Source organism: Bos grunniens, chromosome 19 (genome assembly GCF_055505025.1).
Source record: "Bos grunniens cultivar Pamir isolate PY7600 chromosome 19, Bosgru_T2T1.0, whole genome shotgun sequence".
Lineage (NCBI taxonomy): Eukaryota > Metazoa > Chordata > Mammalia > Artiodactyla > Bovidae > Bos > Bos grunniens.
The window spans coordinates 62,157,804-62,174,116 of record NC_141183.1 but is presented as its reverse complement, the minus strand read 5'-3'; the positions used below and the strand labels follow the sequence as shown (position 1 = coordinate 62,174,116).

General features: G+C 36.3%; 1 protein-coding gene across 1 annotated transcript in view; it reads left to right on the top strand.

Moving 5' to 3' along the window:
- LOC147352806 (uncharacterized) overlaps window positions 1–12,049 on the top strand; it is a 29,492-nt gene extending 17,443 nt beyond the window's left edge. Inside the window, exons 2-4 of the mRNA XM_086355690.1 lie at window positions 4,164–4,197; window positions 6,166–6,291; window positions 8,875–12,049. Of these exons, the coding sequence (XP_086211816.1) occupies window positions 8,883–9,323 (441 nt within the window). The 5' untranslated portion in view covers window positions 4,164–4,197; window positions 6,166–6,291; window positions 8,875–8,882 and the 3' untranslated portion in view covers window positions 9,324–12,049. The remainder of the gene's footprint in view (window positions 1–4,163; window positions 4,198–6,165; window positions 6,292–8,874) is intronic.
- Window positions 12,050–16,313: the final 4,264 nt, after the last annotated feature.

Here is a 16,313-nt window from a genome sequence, read left to right as displayed (position 1 = left end):
TTATTTCAAATTATAGAGAAATTATATTTTCAACATCTGATAAACTATATTTTATGATAATCATAATATCTTGCTTTTGAAAGCATTTTTAAATTTATAAACTTGTTTTGTCATATATGATTTCATTTAATCTGCACAGTAAAATGGCAGGTCATGAATTGTTATCCTAAGTTTAATGATGAACAAATTTAAACTCAGAGTTTAAATATCTTGCTTAAACTCACAGAAAGAAAATATGGTATAATCCAGGAAATTGAACCCTTATCCTCTGACTCTAATTACTAACTGAATAAAGTTTGCTTGTGTTGGAAGCCAAATTTATTATCTTCACATATTTATTACATTCTTTAAAAACCCTAAAGAGTTTCAGGGTATCAGTCTTTAGAAGGTAATAAAAATTCAATAATAGTTGTTGAACTCATAGTCTGCAGTGTATTAAGACACTTTGTTATTAGCCCTGTGGTTTTGAAGATCAGTAATATAAAATATCCTATTCTGAGGATTTCACAGACCACCAGGGAATGCAAATATGAAAATAAGTTATTCTAAATATGATATAGACTGGGTCATAAATGGATATCTGTTCATTATAGAAAGAAGACACTAACTCTTACTTTGAGGGAAGTAGGTATGAGGTCAGAGAAGGCAATGGCACCCCATTCCAGTACTCTTGCCTGGAAAATCCCATGGATGGAGGAGCCTGGTGGGCTGCAGTTCATGGGGTCGCTGGGAGTCGGACACGACTGAGCAACTTCACATTCACTTTTCACTTTCATGCATTGGAGAAGGAAATGGCAACCCACTCCAGTGTTCTTGCCTGGAGAATCCAAGGCACAGGGGAACCTGGTGGGCTGCCGTCTCTGGGGTCACACAGAGTCGGACACGACTGAAGTGACTTAGCAGGTATGAGGATGGGTGGGTGAGAGTGCCAAGGTAACATAAGACTGCATCAGCTGTTTTGTATGATTATAAATTTTGGAGAGTTAAGATATATGGGATTTCAAAGCTAACCATATCTAAATCATAAAACATTCTTGTTAGTCCTGATGTTTTGTATTCATGTTGATTATTAAAATCAACAGATTTCAAACATGGTAATATTATAGATAGAATAATATTGGATATACATTATTGGATATATATGTATATGTATATATGTATATATATCCAATTAATATTGGATATATATATGAAGAATAATATTGGATATATATTCAAATATTAACATCTACAGAATATGTGATTGGATGTGTGAGAGGGAAGAAAATATGGTTAAAAGCAGAATCCTGTCTCCAACTTCTAAGGAGGTGATAGTGCCATTCATGAAAGGAAATACCAAAGGAGCTGAAGGGTAGTAGGGCATAACAAAGTAATGTAAAAATTCCTCCCTGCATGTGTTGATTTCTGTAGCCCTTCAGAACATCTAAGATGGAGATGGTCATTAAAGAATCAGAAATAAAAACCTATACAGGTGACTCTCAACTTAAAATGGTTCATTTTATGATTTTTCAACTTTCTGATTCTGGTATGTATGTGTGTATGTGTGCTTGTGGACATGTGTGTGTGTATATGCAGTAATGGTCACAAAATTTATTGTCCAGTCCTTTAAACTCTAGATGGAAAGGGTTCATTTTTTTCATGTTGAAAATAGGACAAGTGCAACCTAGGCCTATTTTGGGTTAACCTGATCTCATGCTTTCATGATAAGTCCAACAAAAGAAATGAAGGATGAGGATAGAAGGCACTCAGAACAGTGTATTTTAGTTCTAGGGAGAGAGAAAAGTGAAGAAAGGAGAGGAGGGACTGACTATGAAAATAGATATATAATTATTTTCACCTATCAGAAGTAACAAGATACCTCTTCCAGTTTATACAATTAAAAGAAACCAGAATCAATCTAGTACAACTTACTTGATTTATGATTTTTCCACTTGAAATCATATTTCCTTCTATATCTGTACACTGTTTTGTCTTCCATCAAACATTCACCAGTTTTGTGAACAAACGAATCAAGAAGTAGCTGTGGAGAGCTTACTGTGTCAGGTACTGGGCTGCCAAAATGTTCATTTGGGTAAACCCAAATGAATGTTTTGGCCAACCCAATACATTGCTAAATGTTAAAAATACAGAAATGATTAAGATACAATCTCTATCTCAAATAGTTATAATTTGATATGGCAGAGGTGTAAGGAAACTACAATGCCTAACAAGTGCACAAATGCAAGCATATGCAACAGACAAAAATAACTTTGAGGAGGAAATGATTACATGGACAATAAGACAAAGAAGGCTTTCAAAAAGAGATGATTATTGAAATGAGATTTTTAAGAATGAATAGAACTTCCCCAGTCGTGACATTAAGAAGAAGAAGAATTCCAGTCAGAGATATAGAAGGCTTGGAAACTATGGAATAGCATAACAATGGGTGGAAATAGAGAACTACGATGAATTTCATTATAAACAGTTTGGATTTGATCAATAGGCAACAGGAAGCCATAGAAGTTTAAACAGGAGAAAAATATAATGGACATGTATTTTTGAAAGGTCATTTTGAAAACTATGTGGAAAATAGTATGCATCATTTTTTGATGAAAGAAGTAAAAATTGGAGACAGCAAGACTAGTTAAGATGTTATGCTAAAATATCTCATCTCTGGGATATATCTAGCAGCCATTTTTGGGTGAGGTGGTGACGGTTGAGGAAGGAATGGGAAAATAGAGCAAGGAAGTAATGTTCACAACACAGCCCTAAGGTAGGTTGAGCAAACACAGAAGTACTCCAGGCTAGTAAGGACTCAGGATTAAGCTCGAGAAGACATTTTTGCAGATGGATCGCAGATTTTACAAGCAGACTTTGGACAAAAATAAAGCCTAAACATAATGCTTATAAATACCTAAGAATCCAAACAGTCTTCCTGAGTCAGCTCAAATTAAGTACACTTCTGAAAGATTCTCAAACTAGACTTTTGTGGAAGCGTTCCTTCTCCACACTTTAGTATTGCACTGACAAACTGCCTTCACTTTGAGGATTTAGCTCCCTCTAGATGTAGTTTACTGAACATTATTGTAAAGTCACGCACTTCATGGGGGTGATTAGTGACAAAGGGCAGAGGGTGAGGAATTGGGAGAAAGATTGTGTGCTGTACCGTGTCAAATAACGAAAGCTTCCCAACCTCAGATACAAGTGAAAATATATTCAACCTAGATTTTCAAAGTATTATCACGCCCCGCCCGCCCCCCGACACACACACACACACTATTTAGCTCTCTAGTATGCCACTAAGTGAAATCCTGCACTTGTGAAAAGACTGGGTAATCACAGTGCAATAGTCTCTCCTCAGAGCTTGTTCAAGAGTGATCCTCTAATGAGCCTATTATACAGAGTAAAGTAAGTCAGAAAGAAAAACACCAATACAGTATACTAACACATATATATGGAATTTAGGAAGATCATAAAATGACCCTATATGCGAGACAGCAAAAGAGACACAGATATAAAGAACAGTTTTTTGGACTCTGTGGGAGAAGGTGAGGGTGGGATGATTTGAGAGGGTAGCGTTGAAATGTGTATATTATCATATGTGACAGGGCTGGTGCACTGGGATGACCCTGGGGAATGGGATGGGGAGGGAGGTGGGAGTGGGGTTCAGGATCGGGAAACACATGAGCACCCTTGGCTGGTTCATGTCAATGTATGGCAAAAACCACTACAATATTGCAAAGTATTTAGCCTCCAATGAAAAAAAAAAAAAAAAAAAAAAAGAGTGATCCTCAAAGAGTATTGATTCAGTTAGAATCTAGGAAGGGAAAGCTGCCTTCTAATTCAGCTCTGGGCTCCCAAGCACCTTTTCTTGACAGCCCCTAGGCTCCTGTCACTGAAAAATGAACAAAGCATCTTTAATGCCAAACAGTTCCTTGAATAGTCAGTCTCTAGGAAAAAATACCTGCCCCACTTTGATCTCTGGTCCTAAACTTGCCTGACAGCAAAGTTTTCAAGGTATTTTTGTACTCTCATCTGGCACAGGTCTTTCCAAATTCATTGAGAAAGAAGCCTGAAAAAAAAAAATCAGGCTTTGTTGTTAGGATACAGAGGAAGAGCTGGTGAAGGGCTTAGCAAGAGGGCAGTATGAATAAGCCTTTAATTAATATTTATTGTTTTTACAGGAGTGGTGGTGTTTCCTCCTCAGTGGGAGGGAGGGTAAGTTGAATCTATTAACATAAAAAGAAGATTCTATTAGGCAGACATGAATTCATAGAGGCCAGATGTGGAGCAAAATGTCCCTTTACTTTTCTTATTAAATCATCTATCAGATTACATAATGGGTATCCTGGTGTCCCTTTTATCATGGGCCTCTCATTCCTTCTCCTTACCATCCTTTCTTCTTTCTCCTCCTCCACTCTCTCCCAAGGGTCAGAGATCCATCCTGGAGAGGGGATAGCAGACCTTCTTTCTGACTTAACACTTTGGATAGTGACAGTAGTCTTCTGCTAAAGAGGGAATCTTATTCAAGATAAACAAACTCTCTACACTGCATTGTCTTCCTCTCAGAGTAAAAATTTAGAGTATTATCATTATCCAAATATTGTACCTGTTGCATCATTTTTCATACAGAACACCTTCAATCCTATAATAAATAAGATAGAGCAGAAAAGACAAGTGGAAAAGAGAAAATGTATTCTGATACATACCTGTTTCTGCCATGGTTTTTATTATTACTGCTATATAATTATTATAGCTGGAGAAATTAGTTCACTCAGCTCCAAGCTCCAGATATTGAAAAGTGCTTGTGTTTTTATGTAATAAATATTCATGTTCTCATTTTTTTTTCAGTGAATAAATCAAAACCATTATAGAAATAATTTTTAATGAAAAGAAAAAACTATAATTTTGTAGTGGAGTAGCCAGAATCAGAAAAATGGTGGGAACAATCTAAATAAGGTGAGAAGAATTGGTTTAAAACACTTTAAATTCAAGCATTAAGAGAGATGAAAAATCAAATTAGAAACCAGATGCTTGGGAAGCTTATTCCAAAGCTGAGTTAGAATGAAAGCAATATATACTCAAAGCTGATCCAAAAAGTAAAAGACATGGAGCTCCTGTCATCCCTGCCAGGAGGCAGGATTGATTCTGGAGTCCAGAGTGTCCTGGAGTTCCAGGCTAGGATTAAAGAGAAATAGTTACCCCAGTCATAGGCTGTAGGAAGAGAGCCACTGTTCCTATCAATTCAATATTCCTATCAATAACAAATTACTAACAATTTGTTATTCATATTTGATTACAGAAAGAAATCTCTCAAAACAAGAAACAACCTTTTAAACTCTGAATATTGCACTAGTGTTACCAATTACATTGTATGGACCCTCGTCAGGCCTTAGCCGGGCCCAGGCTCTCTGCCTAGATGTTGGGGGAGGGTTCTTTTTCCATTTGTGTTCGAGTAGGTGAATAAGGCTTCCCTGGTGGCTCAGACGGTAAAGCGTCTGCCTGAAATGCGGGAGACCTGGGTTTGATTTCTGGGTCAGGAAGATCCCTTGGAGAAGGAAATGGCAATCCACTCCAGCACTCTTGCCTGGAAAATCCCGTGGACGAAGGAACCTGATAGGCTACAGTCCATGCGTCTCAAAGAGTTGGACACGACTGAGCGACTTCACTTTCACTTTTCAGGGCATAAGGGAACCAAGCTGAGATTGTCACCGCACAAGCTTTATTCAATGGCAAAGAATGCAGAAGCAGAATAGAACTAACTTCACAGATTAAGTTCACTCTCTCATCTAGGGAGAATGATTTGAATTTCAAAAGTAAAGACAAACGGAGAAGGAGTGAGGCTAATGGTGAGGAGGCACATGCATTTGTCTTCTGGGGAAAGGGGAGGGCTTTTTGGACAAGTGGGGTGCCAGTTCTCTTTTATTCCTTTTCGGTCCTGGTTATCAGTAGTTGTGTCATTTAATATGCTAATATAATAAAATCAACATATTTGTGAATTTAGACTCAGAGTCTGTTGGAGATCAGATCTTGGTGCTAGCTGGTTCTATATGGTTGCATGTGTGTATGGCTTCCTTTCTTACATCTGGGCCCTCAAACTTAAGGATTGGAGTAAGAGAGATGGTGGGTATGTTTGCACAAAAATTTATTTTCTTTGTTTTTATAGTCTGTCTTTTCTCCACATAGCAGTCTGGAAGATTCTTCAAGACAATGATTCTCAAAAGGGGTCAGGTTTGCCCATCAAGAGACATTTGACAATATCTGGAGGCATTTTGGATTGTTACAATAGAGATGGAGGTGTACTGGCATCTGGTAGGTAGAAGCCACAAGCATCGTGCAATGCACAGGAATACACCTTGTAACAAAAAATTATCTCACTTTAAATGCCAATAGTGCTGAAGTTGAGAAACTCTGCTATAATCATTAGTTGGATCATGCCACTTTTCACCTTAAATCAATCAAATTGCTTTCTTACAATATTCATAATGAAATTCAACTTATTTTTGAAAGTACATTTTATAAATAAGTAAAATAAAACAAATTTAATTAATTAATTAATTTGTAATAAATAGCAGGATTTGTTTGCAATCTTCCATAATCTTGTTGAAAATATATTAACTTTTGAACCAAAAGGGACTATGGGGATAAGCATCATATGATTTAGATAAAGAGTTCAGACTTAAAGTATACTGGATGAATAGACATGTTAGTTGTGGAGGAAGAGCCTTTTAGGTAGTGACTAATATACCTGAAGCAGTAAAACTGGGAAAATGAAAGACATAAGAAGAGATAGGCTAGCTACAAGTAATGGTTTCAGATACAGGAGGAAATATTAAGGGAAATGAATGAAAAGTCAGATGAATTTAAAGTGTTAGTCATAGTGAAAATCACAATAAAATTTTTCAGTTAGTGAAACCACTGAAGATATTTTAGGGCAGATAAGTGGTTGAAATCTGTATTTTAAGTAGATTTTTCTGGCACCATAATACAATATGGAGTACAAAAGAATGATCTTAGATAAAAATTATGAAAAGATTTAAATAATATGAAAGTGATTTAATTCTACCTGGACAAGAATGAAAGCAATGAGAACAGACAGAAAGGGAGCAAAATATTCATAAAGGTAAGGACTTAAAAAACTCATCCAAAAACAATTAATGTGCCTAATAGGCCAGAAAAAGAACTTAGTGCTGAAAAAAATTGGATTCCTTACTCAAAACTAGCTTAGGTCAGGGAATGTCATACATTCCCTCACCTTTTCATCATTAAATATTTAATGACTGCCCAAACATATCAGATAGGGTTCTAGGCCTTTGAAATTCAACAAAGAACAATACAAAAAATGTCCCCTCATGGAATTGATATTCTGGTGGGAAAAATAGACGGTAACATGTATGGAATGAGAGAACATAATTATTTAGTTCCATAATTTTAGTAAGTACCTGCTGAGGGCCTAGCATTTATTCACTATTCTTGGAGGAGAAACAAAAATATACCTGAAGCAGATACTCAAAGTTTTAGTCTTGTTGTCAAGACAAGACTAATGCATAGGACACAGTAAATAATGAAAGATAATAACATAAGATGACACTACAGTTTGTAACATTTATAACAATTAAATTATTTGAGACAACGCTTTGAGGCAAATATGTTGATGTCTCTATTGCAGAAGAAGAAAAGACACCTCCAATGATTTAGAAATCTAAAGCCCTAGAACTAAAAAGTGGTAGAGGTGGAAAGTGCACCCTCTTCTCTAACCATGGAGCCATTGTCTTGCTTACACAGCAGGAATAGATGCCAAGTACAGTTTCCACAGTGCGAGGTTATAAAAAGAGAGTCAACTGCTGGGGTCCTGTGTGTAACTTAAGTTTGGGTAGAGAGGCAGAGAAGTAACCAGCACATAGAGGAGTCAGGATTTACTAATTGCCTTGTTTATCATCCCTCCATCAGTGTCCATTTATGAAGTTGCCATTTGAGATAGGATTTCCAGGAACTTATTTTAGAAGCTCAACATTCCTTTAAGAACTGTCATCCACTGATAGAAAGGTTAGAGTAAAATAGCAGGGATTAGTGTGTGTGAATGTAATACTGTGTAATGGAACAGCCCAGAATTAGGAATCAGAAGATCTGTATTCAAACTGTTTCATAGAACATGATCTTGGGACCCAAATAACCTTATCTGAAAATGAGGATTATGACCATGACAAACATTAAAATAATTTAAATAACAATAAAGGTATAAACCTTCAGCATTAACTTTGGCTACTTCATTTTTTCTTACATCATCTGCATTCTATTTAGAATAAAAAATGACTTATCCAGATTGTTATGAGGAGAAAATGAGACAAGATTCATAAATTATAAAGATATATATGTTGTAGTCACGGTCAACATTCTCTGAGAATTATCACCAAAAATTCTGCTTCACAAAGCAGTGACACTTCTTGGGATTTTCTCTTTCCAAATACAATGCATTTTCTCAACACCAAGAGTGGATATTATCAACAAGCTTTAAGCTTGTGGAACAGAGAGTTGAATTCTGCCTTTACCCCTTTTCAAGTATTTAAATTAGGATTCATTTCTAGAAATCTCATTAGAATTACACACTGGTGTTTCATTTTTTTCATCCAAATTTATTTTATGTCTTTTCATCTCTTTTATAATCTGGAGGATTTACTTATCAATTTTTTTTTATTTTGTAAATTTTTACATAGTTCCTTTCCAAAACATCTTTTTAAAATAACTGTCTCATTTATTAAGCTTTGTGTTCATTTAAAAAATTTTACAAAGTATATTAAAGATTAAATGAGTTAATATACATGAAGTGCCTAGAACAGAGCTTGGCAGCTATAAACCATCAACAGATGTTAACTAACTTATTTAACTTATATGCAGAGTACATCATGAGAAACAATGGGCTAGATGAAGCACAAGCTAGAATCAAGACTGCCGGAAGAAATATCAATAACCTCAGATATGCAGGTGACACCACCCTTATGGCAGAAAGTGAAGAAGAATTAAAAAGCCTCTTGATGAGAGTGAAAGAGGAGAGTGAAAAAGTTGGCTTAAAGCTCAACATTCAGAAAATGAAGATCATGGCATCTGGTCCCATCACTTCATGGGAAATAGATGGGGAAAGAGTGTCAGACTTTATTTTGGGGGGCTTCAAAATCACTGCAGATGGTGACTGCAGCCATGAAATTAAAAGACGCTTACTCCTTGGAAGAAAAGTTATGACCAACCTAAATAGCATATTGAAAAGCAGAGACATTACTTTGCCAACAAAGGTCTGTCTAGTCAAGGCTATGGTTTTTCCTCTGGTCATGTATGGATGTGAGAGTTGAACTGTGAAGAAGGCTGAGTGCCGAAGAATTGATGCTTTTGAACTGTGGTGTTGGAGAAGACTCTCGAGAGTCCCTTGGACTGCAAGGAGGTCCAACCAGTCCATCCTAAAGGAGATCAGTCCTGAGTATTCTTTGGAAGGACTGATGCTAAAACTGAAATTCCAATACTTTGGCCACCTCATGTGAAGAGCTGACTCATTGGAAAAGACTCTGAAGTTAGGAGGGATTGGATGCAGGAGGAGAAGGGGATGGCAGAGGATGAGATGGCTTGATGGCATTACCGAATCGATGGGCATGAGTTTGAGTAAACTCCAGGAGTTGGTGATGGACAGGGAGGCATGGTGTGCTGCGATTCATGGGGTGGCAAAGAGTTGGACACAACTGAGCAACTGAACTGACTGAACTGAATACAATTAATATTGCTTTACAATTATTTTCTTTTTTTATTAAAGTATAACTGATTTATAATATTATATTAGTTTCAGGTATATAATGTGGTCATTTCATATCTTTATAGATAAGACTGCATTTGAAGTTATTACAAAATGTAGGTTGTATTCCCTGAGGTGTACATTATATCTTATAATTTATTTCTTACCTAGTGGTCTGTACATTTGAATCTCTTTTTGCTATCATTTCTGTCCCTCCTAGTCTTTCCCAGTTAGGAGTAACCAAAAATTTGTTTTCTGTATCTGTGAGTCTGTTTCTGTTTGTTATATTCATTCATTTTACTTTTTAGCTTCTACATATAAGTGTAAAATACAGTATTTATCATTCTCTGACTTACTTCAGTAGCCATAATACGTTCCAGGTTCATACATGTGCATGTTGTTCTGAATGGAAAAATAATAAAATTATTTTTATGATTAATATCCCCTTATATATGTATTTGGAGAAGGCAATGGCACCCCACTCCAGTACTCTTGCCTGGAAAATCCCATGGATGGAGAAGCCTGGTAGGCTGCAGTCCATGGGGTCGCTAAGAGTCGGTCACGACTGAGCGACTTCACTTTCACTTTTCACTTTCATGCATTGGAGAAGGAAATGGCAACCCACTCCTGTGTTCTTGCCTTGAGAATCCCAGGGACGGGAGAGCCTGGTGGGCTGCCATCTATGGGGTCGCACAGAGTCGGACATGACTGAAGTGACTTAGCACTAGTAGCAGTATATATGTATATATGTATATGTATATATATATATGTATATATATATATATCATATCATACTCTTCATCCGGATAAGGCAATGGCACCCCACTCCAGTACTCTTGCCTGAAAAATCCCATGGAAGGAGGAGCCTGGTGGGCTGCAATCCATGGGGTCACGAAGAATCGGACACCACTGAGCGACTTCACTTTTCACTTTCATGCATTGGAGAAGGAAATGGCAACTCACTCCAATGTTCTTGCCTGGAGAATCCCAGAGACAGGGGAGCCTGGTGGGTTGCCATCTATGGGATCGTACAGAGTCTGACATGACTAAAGCAACTTAGCAGCAGCAGCATACTCTTCATCAATGCATCTGTTGAGGGATAACTAAGTTGCTTCCATTTCTTGGTCATGGTAAATAATGCTACTGTTAGGGGAAGCACACTGACTGAAACCATCCACCTTGGCCAAGCACCATAGTAACTATTTGCATAAATTGTTTTACAGTAAGGAACATGAAACTAATAAGCCACCACCAACCAGAAGAGTTCAGGAAAGGTCAAAAGGAGACACCACATGTCCGACCACCTCCCAGAATCCTTCTCTCTGGCATCCACCTTGGCTGAACAAGGTGTGCACCACCAGGAAGGATTCCGAGTCAGAATAATTAGCTAAAGACAACCTGGAAACTAATCCCATCACCATAAACCCTGAGACTGTGAGTCAAGTGGCAGAGCTGTTCTCCTGGTTTCCCTTACTCTACTGCTCTCCACCCAGGTGCCCATTCCCAATAAAATCTCTTGCTTTGTCAGCACATGTGTCTCCTCGGACAATTCATTTCTGAGTGTTAGACACAAGCCCAGTTTCAGGCCCTGGAAGGGGTCCCCCTTCCTGCAACACTGCTATGAACATTGGGATGCATATATCTTTTCTATATATTGTTTTTATTTTTTCCAGATATATACCCAGGAGTGAAATTGCTGTATCACATGGTAGTTCGTTTTTAATATTTCGAGGACTATCTGTACTGTTTTCCATAATACTGTGACAATTTACATTCCAACTGTGTACTAGGGTTCCATTTTCTACACATCCTCATGAATGTTAATTATTTATTGTATTTTTGACAATAACCATTCCAATAGGATGGGGTGGCAAAGAATCAGACACAACTGAGTGACTGAACTGAACTGAATTGCGATAGGTGTGAGGATATGGCTCATGATTTTGATTTGAATTTCCCTGGTAATTATGTTGAGCATCTTTCTTGTGCATATTGGTAATCTGTATGTCTTCTTTGGATAAATGCCTATTTGGATCTTCTGTTGATTTTTAATCAGACTTTTGTTTTCCTTGCTGTTGTGTTGTATGAGATGTTTGTGAATTTTAAATACTTATCCCTTATCATATACATGTTTTGCAAAAGTATTCTCCCATTCAGGAATAGACCTTTTACATTTTGATGATGGTTCCCTTCACTGTGCAAAAGCTTTTAATTTGATTAGGTCATATCTGTTTATCTTTGCTGTTGTATCCATTGCCTGAGGAGACACATACAAATAAATATTGCAAAGATCCATGTCAGTGAGCATATTGCCTATGTTTCCTTTTGGAGTATTATTGTGTCAACCCTTAAATTTAGTTTTTTTTTTTTTTTTTAACCCATTTTGAAACTGTTTCTGTATATGGTGTAAGAAAATATTCTAATTGTATTTTTGGTATATATCTGTCCAATATTCCCAATATTACTTATTGAAAATACTGTCTTTTCCCCATCATGCACTCTTGCATCCTTTATTATAGATTACTTGAAGATATATGTGTGGCTTACCTCTAGATTCTCTAACCTCTGTTATATGGATCTATGTGGCTTTTTTGTACCAGTACCATACTCTTTGATTACTTTACATGTGTATTGATAGTATAGCCTGAAATCGGGGAGTGTGATACTTCCAGCTTTGTTCTTAGTCACTCATGATTTTTAGCTATTCAGATTTTTTGCAGTTCCATACAAATAGTAGGATTATTTGATCTAGGTCTGTGGAAATGTCATCGGTATTTTGATAGGGATTGCATTATATCTGTATTTGTATCATCTTCAGTTTAATTAATTAATGTCATATGTTTCACAGCATAAGTCTTTCATATCCTTTATTAAAGATATTCCTAGGTATTTATATTTTTTATTCAATTGAAAATGGAATTTATTTTTGTTTTCTATTTTTGGCCATTCATTATTATTGTATAGAAGAGAAACAGATTTCTGTACATCAATTTTGTATCCTGAAACTTTATTCAATTCATTTAGTAATGCTAACAACGTTTTGGTGGAGACATCAGGGTTTACTATAAATAGCATTATATAATCTGCAAATAGTGACATTTTTACTTCTCTTCTAGTTTGGATGCCATTAATTTTTGTTTCTTGTTTAATTGCTGTGTCTATGATTTTCAATATCATGGTAATAAAAATGGCAAGAGTGAAAATCTTTATCTTGTTCCTGATATGGCAGGGGTAGGGGGAAGTTTTCATCTTTTCACTATTGGGTAAAATATTAGTTGTGGGTTTGTCATAAATGGCTTTTTTTTATGTTGAGATAGGTTCCCTTGTACCAACTCTGTTGAGATTTTTGTCATGATTCAGTGTTGAATTTTGTCAAATAATTTTTCTCTGTTGAAATAATCATTTGATTTATTATTTTCCATTCTGCTAATGCTGTTCTTGTTGTTTGGTCATTCAATTTTGTCCCAATTTTGTGACCCCATGTACTGCAGTGTGCCAGGCTTCCCTGTCCTTCACTATCTCCCCAAGTTTGCTCAAATTCATGTCCATTGAATCAGTGATACTATCCAGTCATCTCATACTCTGTCATCCCTTTCTCCTCCTGCTGTCAATCTTTCCCAGCATCAGGGTGTTTTCCAATGAACTGACTCTTCTCATCAGGTTTTCAAGTACTGGAGCTTCAGCATCAGTCCTTCCAATGAACATTCAGGGTTGATTTCCTTTAGGAATGACTGGTTGCTCTTCTTGCTGTCCAAGGTATTATCAAAAGTCTTCTCTAGCACCACAGCTCCAAAGCATCAGTTCTTCAGCACTCAGACTTCTCCATGGTCTAACTCTCACATCTGTGCATGACTACCACAGAAACCATAGCATTGACCGGATGGAAGTTTGTCAGCAAAGTGGTGTCTCTGCTTTTTAATACACTAAGTTTGTCATAGCTTTTCTTCCAAGGGACAGGCATCTTTTAATTTCATGGATGCAGTCACCATCTGCAGAGATTTTGGAGTCCAAGAAAATAAATTGGGTCACTCTTCCCAATTTTTCACTATCTATTTGCTATAAAGTCATGGAACCAGATGCCATGATCTTAGTTTTTTAAATGTTGAGATTTAAGCCAGATTTTTGCTCCCGTCTTTTACCTTCATCAAGAGGCTCTTTAGTTCCTCTTCACTTTCTGTCATTAGGGTGGTATCAACTGCATATCTGAGTTTATTGATATTTCTCCTGGCAATTTTGATTCCAATTTGAGCTTCACTCAGCCTGGCATTTTGCATAATGTATTCTGCCTATAAATTGAATAAATCACCTGTTAATGCAGGAGACATAAGAGACATGTGTTTGATCCCTGGGTGGGAAAGATCCCCTTGCGGAGGGCATGGCAATCCACACCAGTATGCTTGCCTGGAGAATCCCATGGACAGAAGAGACTGGTAGACTACAGTCCATGGAGCCACGAATAGTTGAACATGACTAAGTGACTAACACTTTAATACTTTCACTTTATTGCTTTGGATGAAGTATTGTTATTCTTGATTATAATCTTAGATTATAAGATTTTAATACTCTAGTTAAAAGATAAAAATGAAACTGATGAAACTATCAGTAGTAATGATCTCAATGACTTATCTTTGTGATGTTACAAACCAGAATTGCCACTAGTTTTTAATTTGATAGCAAGAGAAAGAAACAACACACAGTATCTTAAGAAACATTTGATTTACAGATACTGGTAATGATCACGGAGATCAAGAATGACAGACTTGATCTTAATAGGATACTAACAGGAAACATGCTGAGTTACTTTCCACTCACTTTTCTTAAGAAACAAGACAAACTAGTCTGCCACTATTTGCAAGTAATTTATCACATGTTTTAAACATATATATCAAGGAAAGGACAAAATTCAGTGTTTGAGTAAGACCCAAATATCCTCTAGCCCTCATTCTGTAGCAGACATTTTAGCTTGAGTAGTTTCCCCATAAAGACTGGAAATCTATGTTTGTTTGTTTTTTTTTATGAGAACAATTAGAATATATCTGTAGTCAACTAGCCTGATCCTCAAATATCCTTATTGCATAAATTCAATTTTTAGTTTTTTTTTTCATTTATTTAAGTTTTTTTTTTTAATTTTTAAACTTTTTATATTGGAGTGTAGCCAATTAAAAATGTTGTGGTAATTTCAGGTGCACGAAGCATACATATACATTTATCCATTCTCCTACAAACTCCCCTCCCATACAGGCTACCACATAACACTGAGAAGTCTTCCGTGCGCTATACAGTAGCTAATTTAGTCTTTGGTACATGTCTCAGATTTCCAGTTCTGCCAATATAATAGACTAGATAATCAGAAAATGTCTTCACTAAAAACTCCTAGAAAATCTATTAAAAATATATTGAAAGTCCTATAAACTAATAGCTAAATTCTAAGAAAATGAGGAAAATTTTTCAGAAATTACATATAAAGAGAATACTATAAACTACAAATGTAAGTAGGTGAGCAGAAATTGAAACTTCCTTAGGAGGCAAGTCTCAAGAATCTGTGTTTTACTCACATTTTATTACCAAAATAGATTAAACCTTGGACCAATGGGAAACAGGTCCCTATGACTCCTATATAAAGCTGAGACTCTTGACATTTGGATTAGTAGAATTACCAAAAACACTTTGTATCTGCTTGGTATTTGAATGAAAAAAAAAAAAAAAAGAAACTGGTTTCCTTTAAACTTCATGATTGTGAAACTATGACACATGAATTTTAAGTTCAAATGTATACACCTGAAAGGTGTGTGAACTTTTTATTTATTTATTTTAAATTTTATTTTTTTAACTTTACAATATTGTATTGGTTTTGCCATATATCAACATGAATCCGCCACAGGTATACACGTGTTCCCCATCCTGAACCCTCCTCCCTCCTCCCTCCCTGTACCATCCCTCTGGGTCATCCCAGTGAACCAGCCCCAAGCATCCAGTATCCTGCATCAAACCTGGACTGGTGACTCATTTCATATATGATATTATACATGTTTCAATGCCATTCTCCCAAATCATCCCACCCTCTCCCTCTCCCACAGAGTCCAAAAGACTGTTCCATACATCAGTGTCTCTTTTGCTGTCTCATATACAGGGTTATTGTTACCATCTTTCTAAAATCCATATATATGTGTTAGTATACTGCTTTGGTGTTTTTCTTTCTGGCTTACTTCACTCTGTATAATAGGCTCCAGTTTCATCCACCTCATTAGAACTGATTCAAATGTATTCTTTTTAATGGCTGAGTAATACTCCATTGTGTATATGTACCACAGCTTTCTTATCCATTCATCTGCTGATGGGCATCTAGGTTTCTTCCACTGTTAAAATCAATTCCAGTTTTGATCTTTCAAACCTCTGTCAGTTCAGGAGCTCAGGGTAGCCCTATTTAGCAGGATATGGCAGGCCTAATGCGATTTTCAAAGAAATATAAAAACTATCATTTTCTTATTAAGCTTTGTCATAATTTGTTTACTTGATCTGTATCAAAGACAGGTACATTATTATTTAATTTATTAAAATC